The sequence below is a fragment of the Diabrotica undecimpunctata genome, chromosome 8, assembly GCF_040954645.1.
Source record: "Diabrotica undecimpunctata isolate CICGRU chromosome 8, icDiaUnde3, whole genome shotgun sequence".
NCBI lineage: Eukaryota > Metazoa > Arthropoda > Insecta > Coleoptera > Chrysomelidae > Diabrotica > Diabrotica undecimpunctata.
This window is the reverse complement of record NC_092810.1, coordinates 136,800,221-136,824,678: the sequence shown is the minus strand read 5'-3', so window position 1 is coordinate 136,824,678 and position 24,458 is coordinate 136,800,221. Positions and strand designations below refer to the sequence as shown.

General features: G+C 33.0%; 1 protein-coding gene across 2 annotated transcripts in view; it reads left to right on the top strand.

The window, feature by feature from the left end:
- The first annotated feature begins 2,120 nt into the window (after positions 1–2,120).
- Snoo (Sno oncogene) overlaps positions 2,121–24,458 on the top strand; it is a 415,257-nt gene continuing 392,919 nt past the window's right edge. For both annotated transcript variants that reach the window (XR_011951652.1, XM_072541125.1), the window contains exon 1: positions 2,121–3,438. Coding sequence is in view for 1 of the 2 variants with exons in the window: in XM_072541125.1 (XP_072397226.1) it covers positions 2,578–3,438 (861 nt within the window). In the remaining variant the exon portion in view is untranslated. The remainder of the gene's footprint in view (positions 3,439–24,458) is intronic.

Sequence of the window (24,458 nt, the reverse complement as noted above, 5' to 3'; positions counted from 1 at the left end):
ACGCGTGTATAAAAATCGGCGATTTTCAGATCAGGGAAGCCAGGTATTCACTCCTATGAGTCAGTCCTATACTCTGTGAGCCTTCCTGCTTTGCTCCTTTTTTGGCCTTCAAGACACTGCGGCTGGTTTTACTACTACCACAATTGGTGTTTTATTTTTGTTATGTAAGAAATAGCTAAAAAAGGCTAGCTACACCAACTCTTCAAACAGTCCATAGCTAAAATGGATTTAGCAGAGGATATTTCACCTGCGACTGTCAAAGCCCTCTGCAGAGCGTACGAGGAAACAAAGGCGAGACCGCTTTCTCCGACGAGACAACATTATCAATGTATTCTCCTAATTTTAAACATCTCAAAACTACTCAACATTGACTACTCTGTTACGACTTCCGTCCTAACTTGTCAACATTGTCATTTCAATCAGTTGCTTCCATAAAGTCCTCGTAGACACACCGTCTCAGGACTTGCAACTTCAACGTGGAGTCATATGTCGCCATGTTACTTAATCCAACGGTAACTTTAACATCATAAGTATTTATAAGATATAATGTCGAACAAATGTAACTAATTATTTGTTAACGGCTTTTTACCCATATATTTAGTGGCTACATTCATGTACTCCTAGTAAGTATTAACCACACTTTTCTTTAACCTTGGTCAAAATTTGAACTTCATGTTCTTTTTAATTAAGTGGTTACATATTTTCTAGGACACCGATGATGGAATGATGTATTCCGAAAACGTTTTGTCTAACACAGCCCGTTTGGGTTTTTAAATATATACCTTTTACAAAGGATTTTAATTAATTTTTTAATATATGGTATACAGCCAAATACAGGAACGTAGATTCCTTGTGGAAGTTAAGAATAGCTCATAAATTTCCTTGTTACTAAAAAAAGTATATTCGGCTTCGTTGTCGTGAAAGCGGTACGTAAATCGTATTTATAATTTGTTCTTCCTGACAGAATTTTCTGATGTTTAGTTTTTTAACGATCTTAACAATATAGTATAGTAAGTATCGTATAAATCTGATTTTTTACAGAAAGACAGTATAGATATACGCGAAACGTCTTCATCGTCATAATCATTACAATCTTGGCAGATGTGTTGTAGTTCATCATTGAGCTTCAGCAGCTCGGATAATCTGATCAATGATACTTCTCCATTGGTCGCGTTATGGATATGACCAAAGAACTTTGTAATTCTAAAGTAAACAGTACTAGAAAGACGCGAAATGTCTTAGTGAAGGAATATTATTTTTAAATACACTAGCGTGTATCATAACCGAGTAACGTGAAAGCACAAGAAACGCCTCTATGTAGGAATTGCCCCTAGTACCTATAAACAAATGTTTAATATATTGAAAGTATTAGCCGTGTAATATTTCATGTAAGTATAATTAAAATTTTATAATTTAATCACCATAAAAGGTTATTAGTACAATCCATATTATACCGGAAAAGATTTCCAAATTATTGTTTTAGTTGAAAATGGGTGAGCCGATGAAAATTACTAGAGAAACTTCTGAGGTCCAAACACCAGGCGTGAGTGAGCAGTAAGAACACGTTAAGAAAAAAACCTGACATTCACTAAGGCCTGCTAATGATCGAAAACGTACCTCGGTCCAACGCCAAGTATGCCTGAATTTTTCATGAGATTATTCAGATTAGACATTGGAACTGCGGGGATAATAAAAATAACAATAAAATTAAAAATTGTGAATTGGGCCGACTACTATGCACGTAAGTGTATCTTTTTGCTTTACGATTTAAAAAAATAATGATTTTCTGTTTATTTCTTTTTGATAAATACTGCTCATTTTAATGTTTTTACTAATTTGTAAAAATAAATTGCTAATAAGGTATATAAATATAGTTATTGAATTCTTTTATTAGTTTTTAACGACCGAATTTTATCAAATTAACTTAATGTGAATTTTCATGTTATTTTGAACACGCGGTTCGCTCCGCCTCGAAAATAACGATACACCTTTAATTGCAATTCGTCTGCGTTATGGTTGTCTCTCGATTGCCGAAAATCGCTATGATTTCGATAAATTCAAGGAAAGTTTGGTTATATGTCATGAATTTTAAATATGTAGTGCAATTTAAAAGAATTGTGTATTGGTTTGTTTGTTTTTAAATGATTCAATTCTAATAAAATGGTGAAAAAGTGCCAGGAGAGTGCCTAGGCGCTTGCGCTTTGCAACAGTCTGCAAAACAGAGTGTCGGAGACGATTATTACCGGTCACTGGTCACAGTCAGACATGAGTCTTGGTCGGAGAGTGTTCGTCGGCGCTATGAAATTGAGTGAGAGAGAGAAAGAGAAGGAGAACGGTAAACAGTTTTGTGGACGGGCGACTTTGTGCTAAACTAAATCAGTGCTAAATTCACCTTGGTTACATAATGCTACCTGCCGTCTTTAGTTTACTGCTCTTCCGTGAGTGACAGTGATATAAATTGAGAACAACTTTTAATTAATGAAAACAGTGCAGACGAATCGGGTCCCGTTGATATGATTAACCTACTAATTTACGATGATGTATGAGTGTGTGGTGCATTGAATCGTTAGTTTAAATATGGAAGTGACCCCGCATCTCAAAAGTGTCCTGAAGAACTACCAGCACAGCGCTACCAAGAGCCTTCAAGGCCCAGGACTTTCATTAGTTACTGTTAAACATGAGATTCACTCCCCAGAAATCAACGAAGAAGAATTTGTACCAGCACCGTTTCCAGTTCAACAGGTACCTATCCTTACCATCCCTGATACATCTTGTAGTGAACGTACAGAAACGATCCTTGAAGGTGAATCTATCTCGTGTTTTGTAGTAGGAGGTGAAAAACGACTTTGTTTACCACAAGTGTTAAATTCGGTTCTTCGTGATTTTAGCTTGCAACAAATTAATCAAGAGTGTGACCAGTTGCAAATTTATTGCTCCAGGTGTACTCCAGAGCAGCTCAACGTGCTTAAAAACCAAGGTATTCTTCCAAGTGGTGCTCCCAGTTGTGGGTTAATCACCAAAACGGACGCGGAAAGGTTGTGTAGTGCCTTGTTGTATGGACAAGTGACCACGGAACTCAGGCCTCGCAAAGGTTCGCTTTCTATCCCTATTTACCACGAGTGTTTTGGTAGAGCCAGTGGGTTGTGCTATCCAGAGTTGTACACAAACAAAAATGCGAAGTGTATCGAATGTGGTGACTGTCAAGCGGGATTCTCTCCACAACAGTTCGTGTGTCACGTGCATAGAAACTTAGAGAATAGGACTGTGCATTGGGGTTTTGATTCAAGTAATTGGAGAAGTTATTTACATGTGCCCAAGGAACATATAGAAGAACATTATGACCAGTTTGTGAAAATTTTGAACGAGATGTGGCAGCGATACGAGGGCAGTATCGGATTTCCTCCTCCGGTTGTTGAACCCATTATCAAAAGAAAACAGGTTAGTTCACAGTGTAAATATTTTACTATATTCAAATCATAATAAATTATATGTAAGTACTTTGTGGTGATTTACTAATATGGTAAACCAGAAAAGGTATGTTTTACTATAAAAAAATATAGCATACATTGTGTAGTATGTATACATACTTAATTAAGTATAAATAACATATAAAATAACCCTCAATACTATCAGGGATTTTATCATTAACTCTTGTATTCAGTACGAACCAGTATCATAAAATTGTTTGCTTTCTAAAATCTATTACTTTAGGCTCACTATTAGTAAGTAGTCAGTCTATCATTAAGTTTGTTTGCCTATCACATATCCTTATCACAAAAATATTGCTTTGTGAATTTTAAAAACTAAATAATGTCTGTTTAGCACAGTTTTCTTTAGTTTTGATATATTTTATATTAAAATATATTATATAATTTGTAATATTACTTAGTGCCGATATTATATCCATTTCGTATCTAATCAGCCAAGAAGATCCGTATTTGGACATAGGTCTCTTCATCCTTCATCCGTTGTTCTATCCTAGGCTATTTGCATCCACTTGTGGTCTTCTTCTTTTATCGTTTGTAGTTCCACGGCCTCCAATTCATAACTATTGTGTTTCTTATTCTTCAGTATATAAGAGAGTCCACCAAACGCTGTACAAGCTAGTCTTATCCTCCTTGATATATCCTTGGCTTGACTTACCACTCAGCGTTGTAACTCGCTCCAATCGTATATGTATTTTGTTACTTGTTCTATGGTTGTTTGCTGTACTTGTTCTATGGTTCTTTCCAGGTTATGACTTCATCTCTTTTTTGGCCTTCTGATAAGTACTATTATCTTAAATATTATTGCTGTTAAATTAAATTGATATAGGAAGCGCGATTATCTTTATCTGCAATAAGTACCGCATCTTCTGCCTAGCACATAATAGAGGTTATTCGAGGGTGATTCCATCATAGAAATCAACTTCCATTCTTAAAGTAAGAGGTTATCATTTTGCGAAGTGTTATCGAACTTTGCAAATCATCATAGAAACCCTCTTTTTCTGGTGCATATACATGCTATTATTATTCTTAATAATAATATTTAGTCTTTTTTGAGATCTCCTGCTTTCATTTTATTTATTTGCGGTGTTAGCATCCTTTATGTTATATTTTTCCTGCATCTGTTATCATTATGCCTCCATTTTTCGATTTACTTTAAATATCAATTTAGAACCTTTCTGTAGTCTTTTTCTATATATATTTTTCACTTATGTTATCTTCTTCATTGTGCTTTCTAAGCAGTTTACCTTGATTATTTTTTATTCTAATCTATTCTACTAATTTTCTTGCTTGTTCTAGATTTAAAAGCACAAATTTGGCCTTTAATCTTATTAAAACAATTTTAGCAAATCTAAAATTCAAAAATTTGCCACTATGATAAATATATTTTTTCCGATGAATGAAAATTTGTGATGCCCAATTTTGAACTTAGGAAATTATCGGATCTACAGTCTTAATAACAAGCATTTTAATCACGTATCTCTCCAATTTCTGGGTCCCTATATTGTATTTTTATGGTGTTGTAAGCTGTTTTGACATAAACGTTTATTATTTGTTAAATCATTATTGCTAGTAGTTTGATATACCTCTACTTGAGTTGAGAGGCAACAAATAGAACACGAAAATATCAAACAAAATAAAAGTGAAGGCCTTTATAGGAAACCAGACTGTAAAATGAAAGATTAACGAAATAATAGAATATGTAATCGAATTGAATTACTTAGGCAATATTATGATCTACAGATATTATAAACATATACATATATACATATACATATACAACAAAATCAATAAACATCAAATTATATCGTGGAACAATAAACATGTCTGCCAAAGACTATTAAAATAAACATAGGTCTATTTTTTTACATCCTTCTACCAAAGAGGTATGATAAACCATTACAATTTATGGTTTATCACAAGGCAGATTTAACAGCCATGACCACAAAATTTGTGAATTTTTGTTACTCTATTCCAAACTCTTTGGATAATTTTTTTTTTTCATCCTTCCTTAATTTATTAAATATATCTTGGTTAACAAATTGTTCCCCTCAATTTATCAATCATTTGTCGATTATTGTTTTGGTCTTGTTCTTTTTTGGTGAAAGGTTTAAGTACTTTTCGTAAGAATGGCAGTCGGCTTGTACATTTTCTTTTCCAGGTTCATATTTAATGTCGAATTCAAATTGTGATAGGAAATGTGTCATTTTTCCTAATTTTTCATCTGGTCTTGTACGAAGTTCTCTGGCCTCAAGGTTCTTATAATCAGTAATAACTACAAATTTTCGTCCTATTAGCCAGTATTGCCAAAATTTTATTGCTTCTTCATTTGCAAGGCATTCTAAAAATATGACTTTTTTGTTCTTTTGATATTTGTTCAATTTTTTTGAAAAGTAAGCTACTGGTTTCATTTTTGCATCTCTTTGTTTTTGTTTCAGAACTGCACAAGTCCTAAAATACTAGCATCTGTTTATATATAGTTGTAGGAGCATTTGGCTCAAAAATACCTAGAATAGGTACTGAGCAGAGGATATTCTTTACCCTATCAAAAGCTGTTTGGCAGCTTAAGGACCAGTGAAATTTAATATTTCATTTTGAAGTAAATTATGTAATGGCTCTAATAACCTAGCTGAATCTTTTATATATTTGTGGTAAGAAATTACTTTTCTCAAAAATTGTAGTATTCTCGTGTCCGGTGCTGAAAAATCTCTAATTGGTATTAAATTGTTATGTAATAGACGAACTGTATTGTTTCCCACAATATGTTCCAAATATTTTACCTCTTCTCTTGCAGAATAACATTTTGGAAGTTTTAGCCTAAATCCCTCTTTGAGAATTGCTTCCATGCGTGTTTCTATATGATATAAGAAGTATTCTTCAAATGATAATGAAAATATTAAAATGTCATCTATGTACTTAGTTTATACAAAACGAATTTAAATGATGTTTTCTGATAATATTACTTAAAATTCTCTGAAATATTGCTGGGAATGTTTTAAGCCCAAAAATTAGCATTTCCGTTGCCAATGACCATTTTGTGTAACGAAGGCTGTCTTATATTTATCTTTTATCCGAACTGGAATACTCCGAAAAGCAGAATTTATGTCTAAAGTAGTATATTATATCAAATATAAAGTACTTAATATCAAAAATATTGTCATATTTATCTAATAATATTTCTCTGATCTAGCAATAAATGTTTTAAGTTTGCTTCGAAAAGCGCTGTGGGAATTCCCCCATTAAAGTTTATTGAGTATTCTGTAATATTAATATTATTATTATATTATTAAACTTTTCTTCAATATTTGGATCCAATCTTTGATAAACTTCTAAATCAAAATTTTGTTTCATTTGAAAATCCAAAATAGAATCTAATCCAAGTAGAATATCATAGTCGAAATATTCATCATTAACTATAAAAAGATTATTTTTCTCAATTTTATTAATTTTCATTGTTGCACATAGTAATTTTCCTGTAAAATTTATTCTGCTATTCATCGTTTTACATCTATCTACAAAATTCTCTATTATTTAGGAATACTTTTAATTTGATCAATGGCAGCAAATTTAGTTTTTTTTTCAGTTACTGTTTCATTTAACGTGTCCTGTATTTTAGCAATTAACATATTTAATATTATTCGATTTGTCTTCTTGTGTTGTTTTTCTATCTTTTTGTTTTAAACCGCATATTACTTCTGGAGAAATCGTCCAGGATATCCTTTTTTATCACAATATTGACAAGGTTTCTTTTCTTTTAATGATCAAGTATTTGATTTGGTAGATATTTGGTCAAAAACCGGTTTTGTCTGTGATTTATTCTTTTTTATAACAAAACTGTCTAGTTTTCGTAAATCACGTATTAGTTTTGTGTTGTTATAACTTCAGCTCTATTAATATTGTCTTGTTATAATTTGGCATGTCGTGTCACAATTAAACCAATTAGTAAATCGATAGAAAAGTCATTTTTCACATTTAATAATAAATTTTCTTTACGAAATGCATAATCAACAAGACTACCACTTATATACCTAAAAGAATACGCTTCCCTACGTTTATGCCAATGTGTTTCACAAAAACCATCAAAAAAATTAATTTTCCCGACCTCAAAACTATTACCTAAGCCTAATGATATTATTTTTGATTCAAACCATTCTTTTGCTATTCCATCAAGGAACAAACGTACAATCATAATTTTGTCTTAATCAGCATCTACTTTACATTTCAAACATTCTGATTCGAAGCTCTTGAGCCATCAAGTTATTAGAACGTTTTTTTCCATAAAATTTCTAAGTACAAAATCATCTTTTATTTTTTTATACCTAGTTCTTCTTTTTAACGTTAGATATGTTTATATCACTAAAGTTCTGGATTATCTCAACTAATGACTGAGATTGTTCAGTTGCTTCTGTCTTCTCATACACTGGTGTTAATGTCTGTTGTAAGTACTCATTTTGAATAAATCTTTTTCAAATTATCTTGTATCAAATAATGAAATAGTACATGTCCTGAAGGACCCTCGTGTTTTCATAGATGCTAATATATTCTTCACTTTTTTCAGATGAAATAGTTCAGAATGATCATTAAAAGTTTCTTTTAAGGGGGACATTTCATAATAAAAACGGGACCCTGTTTTCTGCAACCACTTAAACTTTATACATTTTTCAAATTGCCTTATTACTGCTTCTACCATTTTATAATAGGTCCCTTTGTATTGTCTTATTTTAAAGTTATATGTCAAGTGGCGGATAGAAATGTATAGTACAGGATTAGGAAAAGATTATCAATTTTATACAGCGGTAACTTTAGTAGACACGAAAATGGTTATTTGCAGTTATTATTCATCTCATTTTTGTTCATTACTTTCTGTCCACTTGGAGGTATAAACTTATATATATTTTTATATATTATATATTTTTTAAATAAATTACAACTCAGTTGTGTCTGCTGTTGAGATTGCAGATTAATTCTACTAAAACTGCTTGATGCATTTTTTTTTTAGTTTTAAAGTGTACATTAATATCCCGAATAATCTTTTATCAAGACTCCTTGTATATTTTGTCCTTGAGCTATATTAAATATTGTTTTATTGTCGTCTAGATTGACGTTCAGGTGAATTTATTACTAGGCCATATAAAGGAGAGTTGGCATATAAGTATCTCCCACTTTCAGCCATATTTTTGTTTCATATGAACGATGTTTTCATTTTTATAATGGACAAAACCTAAACCACTGCCAGCTTTATCAAGCGTATTAGTCATCCCTGCATTTTTTACTTGTTCACAGCTTCATTTAGTATTGTGGTCATGTTATCATCGTCAAGACTTTACCATTCTTACGGAAAAACTAAACCTAGAATTTTTTAAATAAATTGCAACTCTTTGTGTCTACTGTGGCAGTTGATTCTACTGAAATTATTTGACAGCTTTTTTTCTAGTTTTAATGTCTCGGATAACGGATAATCCTTTATCAAGACTCCTTGTTGTTTAATATGTATAATGAGAATTTGTATAAAGTTCCCACTAACATTTTTAGAGTTCAAATAATACAATATGTTGATGATTTTCTTCTCTACTCACAGGCCTAAACTTACGATAATTCTGTTCTCTTCTCTCTCTCTACTTCGTTGTCTCCAATATTGATATTTCCGCTAGGTACTAGGTTTGTCATGAATTTTTTTTTTGGGGATGTTTATTTTAAGACCCACACTGGCATACACTAACTGAAGTTCATGTAGCATTGTATATATCTCCTTGAGGTTGTCCGAGAACAAAACTATGTTGTCTGCGAATTTCAAATTTGTCAATCTTCTACCGTCAATGTTCAGGCCTTTCTCTTCCCAGTTAAGTTTTTTACAAGCATATTCTAGTACTGCGATTAACTGTTTAAGCGATAAGGTATCACAATGTCGGATTCCTCTGCCGATTGTAATATGATCCGTGTTTTTATGTAGTTTCACCGACATAGTTGCGTTTTTGTATGTATTGTAAATTAACCTTGCATATCGGTAGTCAATGCTGCATGTTTGTAGTGCTTCCAGGATTTTGTCAAGTTCTACCGTGTCAAAGGCTTTATGGAAATCTACAAAAGCTAGAACGAGTGGTCGATTCTATTATATTCGATAGTCTTTTCTATTGCCGTTTTAATGCTCTGTAGGTGATCATTTGGTCCAAATCCGGTACGAAATCCCGCTTGCTCTATTGGCTGGTAGAAATCAAGTTTTTTTTTAAGACGATTCGTTACTATTCTTGTAAGGAGTTTGTATAGGTGACTAAGAAGACTTACAGGTCTATAGTTTTCTAATTTATGGGGATCTCCTTTTTTGTACAATAGAATTACCTCAGCATTTTGCCATTTGCCGGGTATATTACTGTCCAAAAGGCACATGTTAAGGTTTTTTATTTTTTTAAGCAAGTGCCTCCCATTTTTATTGCATCAGTAACTACACAATCTTCGCCTGGAGATTTGTTATTCTTAGTTTTTGTAAGGGCTAGTTTTATTTCGACTATTGTGATTTCCGGTAGTAGTTCTAATCCTTGGTTGACAATGCCCTGACAATCAGTCTTAACTGCAATAATCAAGCTGAATGTTGCAGTTAACCAATAAATACTGGAAGATCAAAAACTCACCTCCACTTTATGAGGTTTTTCGAAGTCTTTCAAAATTATAATTGTAACTTAGTTGACAGCTTTGACTTGAAAGATTTTCATTATTTTTTACATACTTAAAGTTAAATTAATAAAACCAAGTTACCATGAAAACATTGGTATTAGCTCTTAACATCTTGAGAACATTCTTAGAGAATTGGTATAAATATATATACAGATGCATCTAAGGTGTTAGTTGCCACTGGATATGCCTTTTATATAACTGCTATTAAGACAGAAAAAAAGCCATTTTTCTGTCTTCAGTGCGAATTTATGAGGCACTACAATATTTTAAAGAATCTGGATACATCTCCAACAATTATTTCTGACTCACTTTCTGTTCTTTTTGCTATTCAAACTATGGATTTTCCCAAATAACAATTCAAATAATTCTTCTTAGAGTGCCGTCTCCATACGGAGGTTAGCAATCATAACGGCTGTTTTTATTTTTGAACTTGCTGCCGTAAACAAATCAATCGATCTGCATTGATACCAATTACGTAAATTCTTCAACCATGAGTTCTGCCTTCGGACAACAGATCTTCTCGCCAAGTCTCAAAATTTCATATTTTGGTCCCCCATCACGTAGCCTAGGTATTCCAGTTCTGGTTTGTATAGTGGTGATTAGTTCTGTTTCTTTACCAACCCTCTCCAGTACTTCTTTATTTGTAATTCTATCAGTCCATGATATTTTTAATACTCTGCGGTATAACCAGAGTTCGAAAGCCTTGATTCTTTTTAAACTGCATTTTTTAATGCCAAGTCTCAGCTCCATATAATAATATTGAAAATATATAACAGCGAATGGTACGTAGTCTGATCTCCAAATTTAGATTTTTGCACGTTAGGAGTGGCTTCATTCGTATAAATGCTGATCTATTCGCCTGTTTATTTCTGCAGTATGATCATTTGTTTCATTGATCAAAGTTCTTAAGTACTGATATTTTTCTACTTGTTCTATCACGTTACCATTGATTGTCAATAGGTGATGTATATTTTGTGGTCTTTTTGTAATTAGCATGTACTTCGTTTTTTTAGCGTTTATAATAATTACCATCTCAGCACTATTCATACTTAAGCTTTCGATAAGATGTTGTAGATCTTCTATACTCGTTGCTATGATCACAGTGCCCTCTGCATATCGTAAGTTGTTAATTAATTTTTTGTTAACGGTAACTCCTGCTTTGATATTATTGAGCGTGTAAAATTTCTTCAGAATATAAGTTAAACAAAAGTGGCGATAAAACATATCCCTGTCTAACTCATCTACAGATCTTCATTTCTTCTGAGTGTTGCCCATCAATTTGAACTATAGAACTTTGGTTCCAATATAATGTTTGCACTATATTTATAATTTTACTGTCAATGCGCTTGTTCATAAGTATTGATATTAGTTTTTCATGTCTTACTTTATCAAAAGTTTTTTCGTAGTCAACAAAGCACAATAGTCAGACATCGCTGAATCAATATGTTGATGGCAAATAGTCCTTTTCGAGTATCCATTCCATTTCGGAACCAGAACTGCGTTTCGCTAATATCCTCCTCCTCAAATAATTATATCCTACTATAATCTATTTCTAATGAGTGTAGAGTAATAAAATCTCATGAAGTATTCAAAAGCGCTACAGGGTAATCCGTCAATAAATTCCGTCCGGATTGCAAAATTCTGTCGTTTCATAAAGAGCAGGTAGGTATCACCCTGTTTTAAGGGATTAGTCCATTGTTATCGACAGATAAACACTGAGCCAGAGGCGCGCTAGTGGGTTAATTGACAAAAGAATATGCATTCTTAAAAATCATATTAAAGGAAATAAAAATGTAATACAGCAGAACAGTGTTATTAAAAAAATATAAAATGTAACAATAAAATATATACGAACCGAAATCGGGAAATACTCACAAACACACACGAATGAACTTTACATATTGAAACACTTGTGGGGAGTTTAAATCAATTTATTCACAAAAACTACAAAAACTTTACTGGATACGTTATTACAATTCTACATCACTATAGTCTTCATCCGAAGAACTGTCATCATCCCCTGGTGTTATAATTATAGGGTCAACCACCTGATCGACCAAGTTGTCCAGTTCCCACATTTTATCTTCCTCTTTTAAAACATGCTGGATTCCTTTTTGCCAGTTTTCTGATGTGATTTCCATAATGGCTTGATCAAACAATACCTTGACATCTTTCATTTTAAATGTGGTATTGTGCCTTGCAACATATCCTTTAACTTGTGCCCATATAAGTTCTATGGGATTTAATTCGCAATGATATGGCGGTAGGCGTAGCACAGTTACTTTATACTTTTCTGCTACATCTTCTACGGCATATTTTATGAAGCGAGATTTATGTTGTTTTACTACGGCTAGTAGTTCCTTCTTTATTGAATTCGTCTCAAACTGAATACCTTTATTTGACAGCCAGTTAATAATTTCTTGCTTTCTCCAAGCTGAAGTTGGTACCTTCTCTATGCGCCTTGAATGGTAGCTTGCATTATCCATAACCACGACCGAATCAGCTGGAAGAAATTTTAACATTTCCCCGAAGTAGTCTTCGAAGACATCCGAATTCATGTCCTCATGATAATCTCCCGTCCGACACGACTCAAAGCTTAACAAACCTTCTTTTAAAAATCCTTCTTCGCTTCCAATGTGAGCAATTATAAGCCTCTTCCCTTTTCCCGAAGGCACTTTAATACCCGTCGAAAGGCCTTCTATGAAAGCTTGGCGAGCACTTGTTACATTTTTATCTTGCCACATTTTTTGGACTATATAACCTTCGTTTATCCACGTCTCATCAAGATAAAAAATTTTCTTGTGCTCTCTGCGGTACTGTTTTATAGTTCTCAAATATTTTCGTCTCCAGCAAATGATTTCATCACTTTCCAGTAATAGTGCCTTTCGATTGTGCTTTTCCCAGGAAAAATTCATACTTTTTAAAGTTTTCCATAAAAGTTTTCTGGATATCAAAGGAATATCGTTATCTTGGCTTATCTCCATTAGTATTTTGTCAAGGGTGGGTATTTCCTTTTTAAAATAAAACGAATGAACTTTTCTTCGAATGTCACGTTTGGTGTCTTCACCTAAGATTTTTATTGGTCTTCCTGATTTTCTCTTGCATGGACTTAACTGGCCTGATATCTTTCTTTCTCGCAATAATTTAAAAATCGTGGACTGTCCAATTCCAGTCATTCGGGCACATCGCTCAACACTTTCTTGCACAGACAAACTAGGGTGATCGTGTTTTATGCAATCATATACATTTAAAATTATAACTTTTTCACTAACAGATAGCGGAAAATTTTTTACACCTCTTTTCTTTGGAGTAAATGTCGCCATTTTATAACTTTTTCACTATTTCTATATCACAATATTACTGTACGTTTAATTGGTGTAGTAACAATTACTAACTCGAATGTCGAATGTCGAATGATAATAATAAAATAAAAGAGGGATTATAATGAAAGTGTAAGTAAAACCTCATTACGCGTTATTAGTCTTCATGTTGATTTATTTTAGTTCTTAGTAATATTAGGAGGTGCGTCATACGTCATACCCTTATCAGTTTCTTCTAATGCTTTTATTCGTTCAGTAAGGAAGTGAATTTGTTTTTATAAATAAAAATGTAATTAGCTTTAATGACCATATAATGGAATACGAGTTTGAAGAATAAGTTAATCGAAAAATTAAATAAAATTGGTTATCACAAAATATCCAAAATATGATATTTTGAGGTACATCAATTTTTGACGACGAAGTTGACATCCGTCCATTTGCCTACGCCCATGACGACACCGAAATTCAGGCAAATTTTATGACACTTCATGATTTATTACTCTACACTCATTTGAAACCAATTATAATTGAGAAAATCCTTTTTGAAATTCATAAAAATCAAAGAAGAGTAAATTTTTTATGGGCTCAAATAAGACTAACGCATAATGAATATGTTGATGCTTTCACTAAAAAAGACATCGAATATGGTATTTCCAATGACCATCAGTTTTGCATACCCGAGATTAAGTTAAATATGGTATTTCAAATGACCATAGGTTTTTAAGAGGAGTAAGTAACACTTTCAATAAACTGATACTTTTTTACAGGAATAGAGTTAATATGAAAAAAAATCATGGATAACTTAAGTATCCAGCAAAATATATGTCTACTGATGTGTCATACATGATCTATTCCCTATTTAAAATTAAAAGTTTGTTATATTTGAAGGAAGGGGGTTGATAAATAACAGATATTTATATCGTTAAAATATTTCCTTTTTAAATTGAACTGTTTTAGCATTTTTACAAAATACAATTAATATTTCCAAATATCAAGATGGAGTCTTGTAATGCCCAACCCTTACTTCACGAATCTTTACAGAAATTACAAACGGATTGTTGTTCCTTGCCCTTCTTATTCTAAGTGAGTGGTATATATTTTGTACAACAACGTCAACCTTGTACAGTATATTAAAAAAGTTATTGGTTACAAGGTGCCAAGTTGCCATAAAAACGATTGTAAAAATATTAAAAAATTATTAAAAAAATCATGTGATAAAACCGGTAATTACAACAACGTAAGTATGAAAATTATACATTATCTACAAGATTAAGTAGAGTACATAATAATAAAATTAAGTTACTTTTAAATATTTATATTTAAAAATTTACTAGCCATCTAATTATTGCCTTCACAGTCTAATATAGATTTTCATGATTAACCTACTTGTAGAATTGGAGACAAGAATAGAAATAAACTTTAGAAAATAATACTCCTTGGATGACCAAATCGAAAAAAAAGAGAACAAGCAGTTCAGTTAAAAAAAAATAAAAAAATAATTTCTTTTGTGACGTGTCACTGCGTATTTTATAGTTTTCTAAAATAAGACAAAAAATCATTGAATTCCGTAAGTAGTATCTGAAAAATATTTAAGAAGCAGCATGTTACTTCCTAGAACCAGAAAAACATCCACCAAGCAAAGGCTGGTTCGATGCTTAGTATGAGGATATTACCATAAAAATAGTGATGTAGGTAAATTTATGCAGCAAAATTGAATCAGTGAAAAAACACACATATAAAGACCTAAGGAAAGAAAAGTACTTGCGTAGAAGAAAAAATCGAACCGTATACTGGAAGAACTTAAGTCTTCAAAAAGACAAACAAAACCAAACAATAAAATTCCATAAAACACTGAATAATACAAGAAACGAATCCAAACAAAAAGAATTAAAATACCTACTTAAAATAGGTAAGTACCAGAATGGACATGCAGTCAAGACAATGAAGAAGTTCTGAATAGGGTTGAGCATGTTAAAGATCCCCACCTAAGCAGAAGACTAAAACCATCTTGGAATGAAGGATCATGGGAGGAATATTAGATTGCAACTGTAAAAATGATATATGGATGAGGAGGTACAACTATGAAATATATAATACACATAAATGTATATTAGGTCTAAAAGACGTTATATCTCATAAAAATAGGAAGATTGAGTGTATAGGTATAGGACATCTAGCATTAACACAACAGAACAACTCTCACAAATAAATCCTTATGAGAATTCTAGGAAAATGACGGTCAACGGTTGTTATTGGTTTTTTTTCCTAAGTACTGCCATTTAACGGCTGAACGCATGTATTGGACCCATTATCCTTGCCCTATCAGTTTCGTCCTAGTGAGGTTTAGAAAGAATTATCCCTATTTGGTGTTGCCACCGCATCTGCTTGATGAAACCGGCAAGCCCCTCAAGTTTGCTCTCCGTCACTACCTCTTTGAGGGATATTTGATGATTGGAACCATTGCTGCTTAGCGTTAGCAAAGGCTGGACGGTCGCCCACAAAGTGTTCGGTTGTCTCTTCCCTCTCCCCACACCTGGGAACATTGCTGATTGGCTGAGCCCACATATGTTTTGGTGTTTCGCGAGGTTTGCGTGACCTGTGAGGACCTGTCCTCGTCCTGAATTCCATCTCTACTCAAAGCAGTTAGTTGGTTTCCTCCAAGACCGAACCGACGGCCTCCTTAGTTTGACGGCAATTAGTCCTCCCGTTCCATCTTGCTAGGTGTTAATCTAGGGAACACTTCCGTGTATTAGTTTTACATTTTTGATGCGAAACTGGGTAAAAGGGTTCAGGTCAACTCAGAAAACATTCAATAAACAACAAAGTAGAACACCGCTGCTTCAAATGATTTTAAACGAATGCGGAATGAAGCGAGAATGAAAATGAGAACCTCCAAGTTTATTGTTTATGGATTAGAAATGAGAGAGAATCGTCGCTACGTCTAATATCCTAATTATATTATTGTATTGAATATTAAGTTTATTTCTAATGTATATAATGTTCCGACCCCATTGATTTTTACGAATCTTGTATTACGTTAGTACATTATAATTTTTTTAATTGTATAGCCACTAAGTAAGTTATACATAATATTTATTTGATCGTGCCTATAAAAAACTGCTGCACCTAAATAATATTCCACCGACTGACTACCTTTCACACACATACAAAACTCTAAAACCAACCACAAAACCTCGGCCCGTTCGTGAATAGTTCTCCTACGACTAAATAGAAGAGGTAAAATGTTGAGAAATACCCATTGGCATCTGGCCTAGTCTATAATTACTTTGAAGAAAAACCTTGGAAGTCGAATAACAAATGAAACGCGACCGTCCAGTGATGTTCACTTGTCTGTGGCTGTAGGTTGGATGAGCAGGTTCGTATTTAGGAGAGTCGTAGCTGGCAAAAAAAATGTTGCTAGAAATAGTTTCACAATATAACGCAATCACATCATAAAATATTAGTTCCTTTACATACATTTAGAATGTTTTGCTTAGATTTCCTATAATTAAGACAATTTTGTTTTTTTTGTCAAATTTTCCTTTTGCCAATTTCGAATATTATCCCTAAAATCTTTGAGATTTTTATACTGTTTATAGTTTTTTTTTAATAATTTGTGCAATGAAAAACATTAAAATTTGGGCTTTGTTATACTGTCTACCATTGGATGGAACCTACAAAACCAATTATTAGGACCTGTAATGTCCCGCGATATCGGCCTGCTAACTGTACACTGAATCCACATGCAAACAAAACTTAATAGACTGACATAATACTCTGACATAATTGGTATTAGCATAAACGCAGGAAAACCCAAAATCCTAAAAACCCAAAAATATCAAAATGATAAAATAATGGAAAGGCAGTAAAAGAATGGTATAGAGATGAAAATAACAAAGGCACTACATTCTTTCAATGCATTAAATAAAATTTGACAAACATTATAATATAATAATATGAGAAACATCAAAAATTTAAAAACATCCAATTCCAACAAGAAAATTACATACCTTCGTGAATAGATCTTTAAGAAAGGTCCTGAATATATACGGGCTCAACAGAATAACCAATATAGAAATATGGGAAATAACAAAGTAAGCCAACATATCTACTAAAGTAATTACTATTTAAATGGGAATGAGCCACAATTGAAGGTTAAAGTATGTTTATTGACGTTTCAATTTCTATAATATAATATATAATAATAACTATAATCTAGAATCTCCCTAAAATCAAGAAAAAAAAATGGAAATCAATTGGCCATATTTTGAGCAGAGAACGCGAAATCGAAATCGCGAAGATCGTAGAAGTCAAAAACAGTTTGTACGAAGATTGTGCAGTGAATAAACGAGAAAAAAGCTGAGCCGAGCTAGCCAGTCAGCCATATTACATTATTGGTCTAGAAACCAAGTCTATTGGTAAAGGGTGCATTTTATCCCCCCTATTATTTAATGTACATGCCGAACATATAATTAAAGCTTCTCTTGAAGATCGCCCTGAAGGTGCCAGAGCCAATGGAATCATCATTAACAATATAAGATATGCCGATGACACCGTAGTATTAGCAGAAACAGAAGACCAACTAAAAATATTGATGAACATATTATCAGAAGAAAGTCACAGGCTGGGCTTGGACATTAACTTTTCCAGAACCAAAATTCTGGTATTCCACAAAAACCCCCATGAACAAATTACACCTAACATACAAATAAATGGTATCACCCTTCAGAATTCCCAAAGCTTCATATACCTGAGCAGAGAACTAAATAGTCAACTAGACCACTCAAAAGAAATTAGAAGACGCATTGAAATAGCAAGATCTGGTTTCATGAATATGCGTAAAATGCTCTGTAATCCCAATCAGTCTCAATAAGATTGAGAATACTAAAGTGTTATGTGTGGTCTCTATTACTATATGGCTGTGAGACCTGGACATTAAAACAGTATGACAGTATGTCATCAAATTAAATTCATTTGAAATGTGTATGTACCGCCGAATGCTAAGAATAAGCTGGACCAGCAGAACTACGAATGAAGAAGTACTGAGAGCAATGAACACACGCCCTCATCTGGTCAATACTATCAAAATTAGAAAGACGTCATATCTAGGACACATAATGCGCCATAGGGAATTTGAGCAGCTCCAGGTAATATTAGAAGGCAAGATTGAAGGTAAAAGGGGCACAGGACGAAAGAAAAAATCTTGGCTACGAAACATCAGATATTGGACCCACACAAAAGAAAATGAATTAATTCATCAAGCCCAGAATAGAGAGAAATTTGCCATATTGATCGCCAACCTCAACAGAGAAGGCACTTAGGAGGAGGAGGTCTAGAAACGCGAACGGTATTAGAGACAGATTCTATATAATTACCAAAAGTTATATAAAGTACTTATGCAAGCTAGCATGGTACGAAATGTTCATATGTCATTTATGATAATTTGCTTGGATTGTGTCTGAAATTTTTGCAGTGGAATATTGATGTTACTGATTGAGATATGTATAGTGATATATTGAGATATACCTAGTCTAAAGTTTGATTGTAAGACATTATCATAGATTAAGACAAAAGACTCATGCTTAGTGCGAATAACTCGTTTGGGGTAATCATCAACACATACGTCGACTTTTGATTCATCACTAAAATACTCGGGACCAATCTTGGGACCAATGCTGCCAATACGAAAATTTCATTTTTTTACACTTTTAAATTGTTACGTGTACTAAGTACACTTTTGAATTGTTACCTATAATTAAACCTTATAAAACTTTTTCAGCATTTCCAGCATTTCCTTGACAACCTTAATCCAGTTTCATGATTCCATTTAGCTGTAGCTTGAATATTTCTTCGACTTTTTTGCAAACTTATACTAATATTCTCCTATTCCTACCAGAAACTAGTTTTGAACTACCCTGGCTTTAACCTTTTTTATCTAAGATACTTCCTATTTTCTCATAATGCTTAATTATATTCTGTATTGGTGGCATTTTTGCCTTGTTTTCGCAGCTTACTATTTTCTTTTCACTATTTTTTTTTACATATTTAATGATTATTATAAACATTAGCTTAGCTTATATGAGTTTTATAAAAAATATTAATTACCGTTTTGTGATTATTTAAAAATAATAATAAATTAATAGTCAAACATCTGAATTTGTTATATATTTTAATTTGTCTCAATATATAGCTGTGAGGGCTCGTATTAGACATTATGGAGTCAATTCAAAAGATTTCAGTAACGAGCTTCATTAAAAATTGGCGGCCATCGTGTATAACATTGTATATTAAATTCCTCTATAATTTCAAAACATTTTTACATTGTTTGTTCATTTTCTACTTGTATAATGGAGTTCTAAGTCTCACCAGAATTCAACTATATAATGCACAATGTAAAAAAAGCTTACTTTTAGTCACAAAACCAAAAAAATCGTTTTGTGAATCGACATTTGCGAACCAATTTTTAAATTTATTCACATATATAGGATATTGAATTGTGTCTAGTATAAATGCATAAAATTTAGTGATTTCTAATGCGGCACTGCTTTAGTAACGAACATGGCGCCTTTCGTATTTACACACACACACTTACATTGTACATAATTCAATATGTGGACATGATTTACAGAATTCGCTTCGTTTAACCGGTAGGGGACCTCATACACGAAGGTTGCTCTAATCCTGTTGTAGCAATCAAGTCTGTATCAGACATTTTTTAAAATAATAACTACATAGTCGTCTGAGAAAGACTATCATTTTAAATTATTATAGCTGCATTCTTTCATATCAAATATTGCATTATTGGTGTTGCAAACAATATCCCTCATCAGGTTTTAACACAATTTGAAGTTCGTCGTTGAATCTAAAGACTTAGTGGCGTACAATTTACTTTATTTCTTCTTAGAATGCAGAGTGGTAGTCACAGTCTTTTTGTTTAAATGCTACTCTGCGGCCTTACTCTCAACATTATTTAACGGAATAAGCTGTATGTAAAAACAGGATTAGTAACTTCAGCAATATATTAGCAGTTAATGCCTAGCAGTTTCCTTTTTGGGTTTCAACGTTTTTGGCTTAATGATTGTAGTTTTTGGCGATTGAGCAATGTACCAATCAATAATAATTATAATTACCAATAAAATATGCCGCTAAGATGGGCTCTGTAGCCTTATTCATTACTGAGATATAGCTATGGCTATGCTAGATATATCGTAAAGTGATTATAACCTTTGTTTCTCGGAAACTGTTGCAGCAATAAATTGTTTCTTTGCGTAAAACTTCAGCAATAAATTAGCAATCAATTCCTTGCGGTTTGCCTTTTGACCGATATCTAGGATTTCCGGGGTGTGTTTTGAGCTAGAGGAGGATGGGGTAGCTTTTTGGGTTATATGAACATCTGCGATGTGGCAGAGGCTGCGCATTTTACCAAAAGTACTGTAGGACTATTATGGCAGCGTTTTCAAGAAACTGGTGATGTAAGAGAAAGACACACTGGTCCAACAAGAGCAACACAATCGGTACATGACAGGTTTTTTCTTCTTCAGTTATTAAGGATTATGTGTTACTGTTAACCCAATGTTACTGCTAGCCAGCTAAGAAGTGAGCTTCAATACATTCATGGCATTAATGTATATGCTCAAACAGTCAGGAATCGGTTGTATGAGGGTAATTTTCACACTAGACGTCCCATAAGAATTCCAGTATTATCTTGTGGGAACTGCACAAGGAGATTAAAATGGGCCGAAAAATATCAAATTTGGCAAGAACGAGAATGGGCAAATATTCTTTTCACCGATGAATCCAAGTTTGGTTTACAACCCGATCCAAGAAAGTTTGAGGGTGTGGCAAACACCTGGCACATCTCGCTTGTAAACCCGTTATGAAGTTGACAGATATCAAGGAAAAACTTTGATGGTTTGGGCTGGAGTTTCAATAGGATTTCGAACTGATCTCTTTCATATTGAAGGATTTTTAACAGCACATGAATATCAAGATCATATTCTTAAACCTATTGTTCGTTCATATGCTGCACACTTCGGAGAAGATTTTGTGCTGATGCACGTCCTCATCTTGCAAGAATCGTGAGAAATTTTTTAGAGCAGAACAATATTCAGCCCTAGCCTGCTCCATCCCCTGACTTGAATCCCATCGAGCACGTTTGGTATTTGCTAAAAAAAACTGTACAACAACAAGGATTAGTGTAGAACACTACTATTACTACTACTATTGTGTTCTACACAAGGGAAGAGCTGCTAAACTGTATGCAAGACCAATGGACACAAATTAAGCAAGACGATATTGACAATTTGATAAGAAGTATGCCAGATGGATGTTGAGCTGTCATTAATAACAGAGGTGGTCATACACTCTACTAACAAGAGTCCACGACTTTATTTTTAAATTTTAATTGAGGCTTTATTTAATTATTTTTTAAAAATTTTTTAACCCTCTGTATACAACCGGTTATAGTGTTATTCACAATATCGTTAAGCAGTGTCCAGATTTGTTGAATTTCAATATTTTCCAAATAAATTGTTAAATTATTATTAAATTATTCATTATTGATTACTTTGTCCCCTAGACGATTTTTATGTGTGTATTTTAAGCACTACAAGTCACAATATTCCATGTAATATAAAGGTTCTAAGTTCACTTTTAAAAAAGTTATAAAAATGAGGATAAAAGCATTTAAAAAAGGCCATTTTGACGGTTTTTTGTATGACCTATAAGTTTCTTACTCTCAAATTTGTTTCAAATGCTTCCAATTTTTGCTGATAGAGGAAAAAAGCGAAAATTTACCGTTTTTTGGTATCAGTTTTGGTACCGTTTTGGTACCGTTTTGGGTCAGTGTCACAAACAGGGGTACTTTTTTCTTATTTCCCCGAACTAATATATTAACGGGAAAATTCGTCAAATATTTGGCTTTTACGAAGTATTTAACACGGGTGAATGTTATTTATTTCCCTGGGGTAAGTATCAATAATTTTTTCAATATGCAGTTTTCTTTATAATTTATATTTACAATTAGAAAAGCACTTCAATATATATTGTTTATACAAAAAAATCGAAGACAACTTTGTAAAACCCACACGACCGCATTATTATTATAGATATATATTTTGTAAAAATTCAAGTTACACCGATATCCCAAGCCTTATTATTAACAATGATTTATGATAACTGCAACATTACGGCAACATAAATCTTTTAATATATGTATATTTTACGATGGCACAATACTCGCCTTGTCAAATACCCAGTTATAACTTTTGCTCACTAGTCCGTATTTTACACCACAGCTCTTTTAGTTATGGGAGAACATGTCTTCTGGTTCAATTGGTGTGTGGTTAAATCAACACACGTGACCGGAAATGTCAGGAAAGGTCGTTGCATGTTTACTGTGGGCAATATATAGAGTGTTCAAATAAAGTAAATAAATACTTAAACGATTCGATCAATAGTCATCTAAGCTAGGTGGATTCAAATAGGAACAAAATGACAGTATAGGAAATCACATCTTTTTGAAATCAAGCGGTGATTAACTTTCGTGAAAACTAATAATTTTAACTAATTGAAAACTAACGGTTTCTGTTTATTTATATGGAATTGTAATATATCCGTACGAGTAGCTTGTTCAGCCATTACCTCAATGCGTAATCTGGCGTCTATATCACGTGACAATATCTCAGGTTGAAGTATAGACATCTAATTTTAGTTTTGAATTACTACGTTCTATTATAGCTACGCTTTAACAATATGTGAAGACGAAGTAATATTTTAAACGATTCGGAAAAGAAAGATTGGGTCCATTATGAGAAATATATGTTAATCATTCTTCTTCTTCGCGTGCCATATCAGAATTATCCGACGTTGGCGATCACCATTGCGAAGGCTTCTCGATCTTCTGCAATATGGAATAATTGTCCTGCATTTGATATCTGAATCCATTCACGAATGTTTTTTAACCAAGAAACTTGTTTTCTTCCTACACCTCTACGGCCCTCTATTTTGCCTTTAAGGATCATTTGTAATATATTATATCGACTTTTCCCCTTACTATATGTCCCAGATAAGACATTTTTCGATGTTTAACAGTCTTTAGCAGTTTTCTATCTTTGTTGACGCTCCTTAGTACTTCTTCGTTAGTTTTCCTTGCTTTCCAAGGTAACTTCAGCATTCGTCATGAACCCACATTTCCAATGCTTCAATTTTGTTCATGATCGATACTTTTAGCGTCCACACTTCTGCACTATACAAAAGTACAGACCAAACATAGCACTTAACCATTCTTTGTCTTAGTTCTAAACTGAGATAATTATTGCAAAGACATGACTTCATTTTCATAAAAGTAGTTTTAGTCATTGCTATTCTACATTTTATTTCTATGTCTTGATCTAGTTGGTCCTTTATCACAGTTCCCAGATATGTCATTTTGTGAACTTTCTCAAGTTAGACTCCGTTTAATTGAAGATTTGCATCGGGATGTGGGTCACGACTAAACACTAAAAATTTGGTTTTGGTTTGAGTTTATTTTAATGCCCATTTTAAAGCAGAATTTTTTAGACCTTGAATATTATCTGACAGAATTACTGTATCGTCTGCATATCTAATCACATTAAGTAGTTCCCCGTTGATTTTTATTCCATATTGTCTCTCAAGTGCCTTTTTAAATAACTGGTCCGAGTTATTGCAATTTAATGTTATTATAACAAAATGCAACCTTGTCTGACTCCTCGTTGTATGGAGATTTCATCGGTGTAGTTATTTCCAATTTTTACGATTATTATTATTCCGATATTTTTCAGTGTTTGCAATAATTTTACATGCATTTTCGAAGTCCACGAAACATGCAAATACATCTTTTTTTTGGTCACGGCATTTTTGTCATAGGATGTTAAGCGCAAAAAGTGCCTCCCTGGTTTCCATAGCATTTCTAAAACCAAATTGGGTATCTTCGAGATCTTCTTCGCATTTGCGTGTAATTCTG